The following is an 8,477-nucleotide window of genomic DNA, read 5'->3' on the forward strand; positions in this document are numbered from 1 at the left end:
GCCGTCAGCTAGAGTATCGCATCAGATAGTGCACTATAGATCCCCTGAGGAACAATTCCACTCATTCTCTACTATAGGAGAGGAAGAATTGTATAAACTTGTTAAATCATCTAAACCAACAACATGCATGTCAGACCCTATTCCATCTAAACTATTAAAAGAGCTGCTTCCAGAAGTCATAGATCCTCTTTTGGCTATTGTTAATTCATCACTGTCATTAGGATATGTCCCAAAAACCTTCAAATTGTCTGTTATTAAGCCTCTCATTAAAAAAACACAACTTGACCCCAAAGATCTAGTTAATTACAGACCGATCTCAAATCTCCCTTTTCTGTCAAAGATACTAGAAAAGGTAGTATCCTCACAATTATATTCCTTCTTAGAGAAAAATAGTATCTGTGATGAATTCCAGTCAGGATTTAGACCGTATCATAGTACTGAGACTGCTCTCATTAGAGTTACAAATGACCTGCTTCTATCATCTGATCGTGGTTGTATCTCTTTATTAGTTCTACTGGATCTTAGCGCTGCGTTCGACACTATCGACCACAACATTCTTTTAAATAGACTAGAACACTTTGTTGGCATTAGTGGAAGTGCATTAGCATGGTTCAAATCGTACTTATCTGACCGCCATCAGTTCGTAGCAGTGAATGAAGAGGTATCATATCGATCACAAGTGCAGTATGAGTACCTCAAGGCTCAGTACTAGGGCATTGTAGGCTGCTCTTCCAGCTTCAGGAAATAGTCCTTCGTAAAATGCGCTGCACACACTCTAATATTTGGGTTGAACTGTTGAACAGTGTTGTAAATACAATAGCCACTGATTTCTAGTTGTGTCCTCTTTGGAAGCCCAAACACAGTAGTTTCTCTTTCACAATGAAACACAGCATCTCCAGGACATGGTGCTGGCGGCAGCAACAACACTACAGCCAGAATAATAGTTCCGCCTTCTTTCATTGCGTATACATTTGGGTGGTGTTTTGCAAATCTTCCCAAACCGTGACATAGACACATGTGGGGCGTGTTTAAATGAGGCGTTTTAGGAGGGCGTGGACGAGTCTTAACTTTTATAAAGAATATCTCTTTGGTTTTGAGACTTTAGTCTTCGCAACTTTAGGGATCTTATCTATGCACAAACTGCTTGTAACACTCCAAAGAGAAAGGAAAGCATGAAATCGCATCATATGACCCCTTTAAATGCAAAATGGTTGATCTAGTTGTCAAACTTTTCACCTTTACGCTCATATTTGTTTTTCTTTTCTATAATCACAATGACATTGTAATGTTTTTATTTTGTCAGAACACAAGTAAAAGTGTAACTGTGAATCCTATCCTGTCTCTTTCAATCAATATCCCTTTCAATCAAAATTACAGCAGGTAATACTAACAGAATGCACTGTTATATTGACAACATGACTAAGCATTTTGACTTGACCTTGTTTTGTAACAAATGACAAGAACTTTTCATTCTGATGGCACTGATATGTAAACTGACAAATACTTACTTTTAATAGATGAACTAAAGATTTTGAGTAAATTACAGGCTTTTGCAGGTAATCCATTGTGTGGTGCTGTTTGTATGAATTGTTTTGAGAAATGCACATACTTCTTTGCAAATATTAAGGATGATTTGAGAAGTGCACCAAAGCAACTGAAAAAAAACTGTGAATACAGCCATTGTGTTCACGCGCTCAACAGAAATGTCTGTGATTGTGCATTGAGCACGTGAAAACAATGGCCAATCAGCGGCGTTTCAGAATCCGCTCAACAGCACTCCAAAAGCTTGTGTGACATGCTGGCACTGGCACATTTTTTTTCAGTACCAACTTTTGATAACCCTAGTGTCTCCTCACAATTAATTTTTCACGAAACACCCACAGATTAAACAACATACCGTCATTGAGCTCCAGTTCAAAGTGTGTGGACGGACGTCTCTTCATACGAGCGTTACCGAAGATCCCGAAGCTTCCCGATGGTCCGAGGAAAGAGCTGAGAGAAGGAGAGAAAACACTGCAACATGAGGAGTTGAAGGAGGAAAATAAATCTATAAAAGCAATCCTGAGTGTTTGATGACCGTCTGTCACTGATTGGACAAACGTGACTGTCACGGCTCTGTCCTCATTACAGCACACAGCTCAGATAGATCCATTCATTCTGAACCATTTGCACTTGCTGCAGCAGAAAACAGCTGAAGAATCTTTAACCAACCAGGTTTTAACAACCAAGAACACAGGATATCCTAGGGACCACCAGAACACCCTATAAACCTCAGAACATGACTCAAACGACCGGTCAGACTCTAACTAACCCTAACACTGAACAGCATCCAGAGCTGGGTATTAACTGATTACATGTGATCTGGATTACCTAATCAGATTCCAAAAATAAAGTACTTGTAATTAGTTTAAATTAACATTTTAAAATAATCAGACTACAGTTACTTTTTATTGATTACATGATTACATATCCACTCAATAGCGATTAGCTATTCATAATTTGATTCCCACAAATTCTTCTTTTTCATATTTTAAAAATTGCATTATCTCTTATTTACATGGAATCCCAATTTTTTTGTCAGCAGAACCAATTTCCAATATATTTACTTAAAGTACCCCTAAGATTTTAAAATAAAATATTTGAATATTTGCATGTTTACAGTTCTCTGATGTTGGTTAATGGTCACATGACATGCAGGTAAACAAATAAAATGTTTACAGTTTTTTATAAATATTTTATTTTGATTGATGCTATTTTAAAATGATTTTTTATGATTTAATTAATTACTTGCTTTTCATTAAACAGACAATCTGCAATTCCCTTATGAACTGCAGTTTGGGAAGCCTTGACGATGTAATGTAACGTTTAATGCACTTCATGTTATCAAAAACAATGAATGGAATATACATTATTTTTCTTTGCATTTTTATATTGATATGGTAGATTAGGAAGACTATCCTATTTAAATTAATGTGATAAATGAGTTAGGACAAAAGTAATCAAAAAGTAGTCCGATTATACTCCCTAAAATGTGTGGATTACGTTACTAACTACAGTTTTTGTCATGTAATTTGGAATCAGTAACGGATTAGAATTTGTAAGTGATCTGCCCAGCTCTGATAGCAGCCCCTGGCGAGCGCCTCCAGCATCACAGCGCTGTAACCTGGCCTCACCTGCTGATGAAGGGGTGCGCCTGCAGGAAGGGTGGAGGCAGCAGGGACAGGCGCAGCTCCGCGGGGCGCAGGCCGGTCAGCAGGGAGAGCGCAGGCAGCGGCGGTTTGCTGTGAGCCAGGCTGATGACCGGGATGTTGGGCGGGAGGGCCGGCGAGGAGACGGCGGCGGGGGGGCTCCGTCGGGGGGGTGTCTCGGCTGCGCTGGCCTCGGGTTCGACTGCATCCGTACGGCTCTCTGCATCTCGAGCTGCATTGGCATCGGGGGAATTGGAGCGAGCTGGACTGACGGGCTGGAGGACAGACGGAGAGGACGGAGAGATGGGCGGCTTGTTCTTCTCCATCATGATCCGAGACGGATGATCGCTCCTGATGCTCTCAGCTTCTTCTCATCGCTCCTCATGGGGAGGCCTGCAGATTTCTGTTTGGTCCTGAAACAACAAAACAGTCGCAGACAGCAGCCTCTGAAGTCATATTATGATATTACTATTATAAAATATATGTGACCCTGGAGCACAAAAGCAGTCATAAGTAGCAATAGCCCAATTATAGGTTTGTAAACATTCGGGATGCGCACGCATCATGGTTGCAGAAAACCCCGGAGAGATATAAGGCTAGAGAATTACACGGATACAGTACTAAGAGTTTATAGATTATATGTCATTATATGTCATTTTCAAAAAGTTTTCATCCATAGTCTATCCGTTTAAATATCTGGATTTCAAATGGCGTCTTTTACGACAATATTCTATAAAAATGATTTGCATTCTGATTTTGACATCAAAAGGCACACAAAAAAAATTCTCATTCCATGGATTTTACCTCCACTTGTTACCAGTGTTTTTCTGCCACCACTATGCACGCGCAGCTACAAGTGACGTAACTGTGACGTCTACTCTGAATTGGTCAATAGCCAAAAATATATTGTATGGCTCAAAATTATACATTTTTCTTTTATGCCAAAAATCATTAGGATATTAAGTAAAGATCATGTTCCATGAAGATATTTAGTCAATTTCCTACCGTAAATATATCAAAACTTCATTTTTGATTAGTAATATGCATTGCTAAGAACTTCATTTGAACAACTTTAAAGGTGATTTTCTCAATATTTAGATTTTTTTGCACCCTTAGATTCCAGATTTTCAAATAGTTGTATCTCAGACAAATATTGTCCTATCATAACAAACCATACATCAATGGAAAGATTATTTATTCAGCTTCAGATGATGTATACATCTCAATTTTAAAAAAAAATTGATCCTGGTTTTGTGGTCCAGGCTCACATATGAAGAACAAACTGGTGTGACATTTCAAACTAAAAGAGGTCAAACTTTTGTGTTTGCCGGTCGGAGCAAGGTTTCCGGAACGTTTGGCTTGGCAAGCGGTTTCAAACTCCTGAAACAAAAACTTCTCTTGCCAGACCAGAAAGGTTCCAGAAAAGTTCACTCTGCTTGTAAACACCGTCAAACTTTCCGCTGGTCCGCAGCGAGTGTGTAATATGTAGGTGTGCTCTTGGGATGCTGTAAATGTGCTGTGAGTATACGGGGGATTTAAGATTCGCATTCACACTGCAGGTGAATCCAGAGTCACTCCAGTTCAGTTCTCTCAGTTCAGTGACTGACAAACACACTCACTGCTAAAAGACTCATTGAATCAGTGAACAGAACTCAACTAGTTAATGCAGTGAACATGAGCGCTCATCTGAGGAGCAAGAAAAACACTTTTAGACAAGTACATGTCCCAACTAAACAACAAACACTGATAATCATGGGATCAGGAGCAGAAGAGGATTCACTGTTAAAACTTTAGATCTTTCACAGCCAGGAGTCTGTCTGGGTTTGGTTCATGATCGATTGATGGGTCGACGAATCAATCGATCATGAACATCCTCTCACAGACACAAAGAGCGATCCAACACACGCTTCTGCAAAATATTTCCTTCACGTTTCCCTCTTTTAAATGTCGGCTGTTATTCCTCACATTTGGTTCCTCTTTCTGTCCAGTTTTTAATGAATTTTTTTTTTTCATAACGACTAATCCTATCCTGAACAAAACACACACACTTGATGTTCTAGAAGCTCCACGTGTTTTCAGATGATCACTCGCATGAAACATCACGCATTTCACGATTCTTCCAGCCGTTCCTCCGACGTTTCAAACATCTGTTTCTGTCACTGAGTCTTTAATGTCCACGTCAGTTTACAAGAACTTTCTGATTCTCAAATGAGTTTGTTCTCATGTCAGTGGTGCTGAATAAACGTATTAAGTTATTCAGAGTGTCAACACTGCTTCTGAAGAACAAGCCGTGAATCAAATCACCGAAGCGGTGCGAGATCTCATCGGTCACTCACCGTGTTTGTGGTCACTTTCTCTGTGGTCTTCGTTCACGCCGTCTGTGAAGCGATCGCACCCTCGCTCTCCTCCTCGCACTTCCTTCCCGTTCCTGAGCGCTGCTCTCCACAAGATTCTCCAGCGTTCAGTGAAGATCAGAGACACGGAGCGAGGACCTCACCGCAGGAATGACGGAACATGCGCTGATCTAGAAGTGATGCTCGTGTGCCCATCTCTCTCTCCATCACCAACAGACATGCTGCTCGAGCATGAGAGAGAGAGAGAGAGAGAGAGAGAGAGAGAGAGAGAGAGAGAGAGAGAGAGAGAGAGAGAGAGAGAGAGAGAGAGAGAGTTTTCCGCTCTCTGATGGACAGGAGGATGTACTTGTACAATGTGGTGATGCTGATAAGAGTAAAAAAAAGTGCCTGCAGTCCTGAGATAAGAGCCCCCCCACCCGTCTCTCTCCCTCTGGTCAGCCTCAGACACTGAAGGTTATTGGATCTCGACCAAAAGGAAGCAGAACTTACATCACAATTGAACGACATTGTAAAAGTTCTCTCTCACACTGAAGTACAAAACTGAAAGTAAAGCAGCATTTCTCTTCTTCTGGAGAACTATGATGTTTATCATCTTCATCATCACATCTTCATCACGGGCCTCACTGCGTTGCTCCACACACACTGCGTCTCATTCACTGACCAACACACACACACCTGAGTGTTAAATCAGAGAACTGACATTTTCACACAGAAATCATGATTTATCAGCAAGTTAACACTAAAATGTATTGTAAATTTACTATAAAAACAAGAACCAAGTGAAGCCACATGTATGCAAAAATAACATACGGTGATTTTACATACAAAAAAGTAAAAAAAAAATACAATAAATAAAATAAAATAGGAGTGACATGACAACACAGCTGGGGTTCAAAGCATGATGGCATGTTGTGAAAAGCACATTCTGATTTACCTGACAATATTAATGTGAATAAAACATGAACAAAACTACACAAGGTCTTCTGAAGCCTCGCTGATGCTCTGAAGGTGAAGACAGGTGGGGCTGCACAGAAAGACAGTTTGGGTGCTTTTATGCAAATTAAGCATTTAGAATAATCTGGATCGATCATCATTAGAGCAGGGGTAAGAGTAATTGTATATGCTCACGCACCTGTTGTGTCGATACGCTCTGGCAGAGACTTTGTGTTTTTAATGTGCACATAAACACTGAAAACTGCATGAAATGAAACCCAATGTGTTTTATTATAAAATTATTGAAAACAATTGAAATCACATTTAAAGACCCACTTCAGAATCACACAAAGAATCAGTCCAGCATCACAGATATGGTCTCACCTCATCAGCCTGTGTGTGAGTGTGTGTGTCTGTGTCTGTGTGTGAGAGAGAGAGAGAGAGAGAGAGTGTGTGTCTGTCTGTGTGTGTGTGTGAGTGTGAGTGTGTGTGTCTGTGAGAGAGAGAGAGAGAGAGAGACTATCTCTATGTACATCTGTTTACACATGCACTCTTTGATCCTTGATACTGTGTTGAACTTGGGTTTGTATTGATCTAGAGAAATATTAAGATTGTTGAATTTTTACATTTGTTGACAAAATGAAATCATTAATTATTACAATGTGGAACATACAAGGTATTAACTCATCCAGTTTTGGTAACAAAACCCAAACCTCAGATTTCAGAAAAAACATAACAGATATGGACATAATAATACTACAGGAAACATGGCGCAAAACTGATGAAGTCACTCTTTGTCCCCCAGGATACTGTGAAATATTTTTATCCTCTAGAAAACATGAAAAAAATCACACGTGGAAGAGATTCAGGGGGGATCATAATCTGGCACAAACAAGAAATTGACAAATACATCCAAACAATTAAAAAAGAAGCATCACACATCTGGCTCAAAATCAACAAGCACCTTACCCAAACCACTAAAGATGTTTTCTTATGTGCCGTCTATATTCCTCCCTCTGAATCTCCATACTATAACGAGGAGATCTTTGAATCTCTCCACAGTGAAATTAACCACTTCCAGGCCCAGGGAAGTGTGTTGATCTGTGGAGATCTAAATGCCAGGACAGGATCTCTTCCCGACTACACCACAGATAACGGGAATAACTACATTTTTGGACAGAGCTTCCCACAAAACACTGTAAACTTCCCAAGAAATAACTCTGATGAGCAAGTGAATAAAAACGGGAAGCTTCTGCTGGAGCTCTGTCGAAGCCTCGATCTGTACCTCGTCAATGGCAGGGTGAGAGGGGACTCTCTTGGAAGGTACACCTATAGTTCATTTCATGGTTGCTCAACGGTTGATTACATGATCACAGATCTAGATTCATTCTCTTTCAGAGCATTCACAGTCAAACCTCTAACACCCCTATCAGACCACAGTCAAATTACTCTATACCTAAAAAGAACAACAAATACGAGCATACACTCACAGCCCAGTAAGCTGTACAACATTAGAGAGAATTACAGATGGGCACGAAACAGCACAGAAAAATATGTGACCGCAATTGACCATCCAAACGTATGCTTACTTATAGACAACTTTCTAGGCAGAATTCATCCTCGCAATCCAGATGGTGTCAATCTAGCTGTAGAGAACATCAATTATATATTTGAATATTTGGCCAATTTATCTAACCTCACATCCTCTAAGAAAATCCATAAAACCACACAAGAAAATGAAAAATGGTTTGATTTAGGCTGTAAAACCATAAGGAAAAAATTAAGACAATTATCAAATCAAAAACATAGACAACCAAACAATGCAGATTTACGCCATCAATATTGTGAAGAACTTAAACAGTATAAAAATACACTCAGAAAAAAGAGAGAACAGTACATCAAAAATCAGCTAAAAACTATTGAGGAATCCATAAATTCAAACAATTTCTGGGACAACTGGAATTACCTGCATAAAAAACATCCTGAACAAGCAGCCATACAA

At 39.8% G+C, this 8,477-nt stretch overlaps 1 protein-coding gene across 4 annotated transcripts in view; it reads right to left on the minus strand.

Annotated features, from left to right (window-relative positions):
- Nucleotides 1–5,951, minus strand: part of LOC306844728 (T-cell acute lymphocytic leukemia protein 1-like) — a 40,610-nt gene extending 34,659 nt beyond the window's left edge. For 3 of the 4 annotated variants that reach the window (XR_013781936.1, XR_013781937.1, XR_013781938.1), the window contains exons 1-3: nucleotides 5,525–5,920; nucleotides 3,174–3,601; nucleotides 1,898–1,992 (exon numbers count right to left, since the gene is read on the minus strand). Coding sequence is in view for 1 of the 4 variants with exons in the window: in XM_079377085.1 (XP_079233211.1) it covers nucleotides 1,898–1,992; nucleotides 3,174–3,517 (439 nt within the window). In the remaining 3 variants the exon portion in view is untranslated. Of the gene's footprint in view, nucleotides 1–1,897; nucleotides 1,993–3,173; nucleotides 3,602–5,524 lie in introns of all 4 variants that reach the window. The other variant, XM_079377085.1, reaches the window with a different exon arrangement.
- Nucleotides 5,952–8,477: the final 2,526 nt, after the last annotated feature.

This window comes from Barbus barbus, assembly GCF_936440315.1.
Source record: "Barbus barbus genome assembly, chromosome: 25".
Classification (NCBI taxonomy): Eukaryota; Metazoa; Chordata; class Actinopteri; order Cypriniformes; family Cyprinidae; genus Barbus; species Barbus barbus.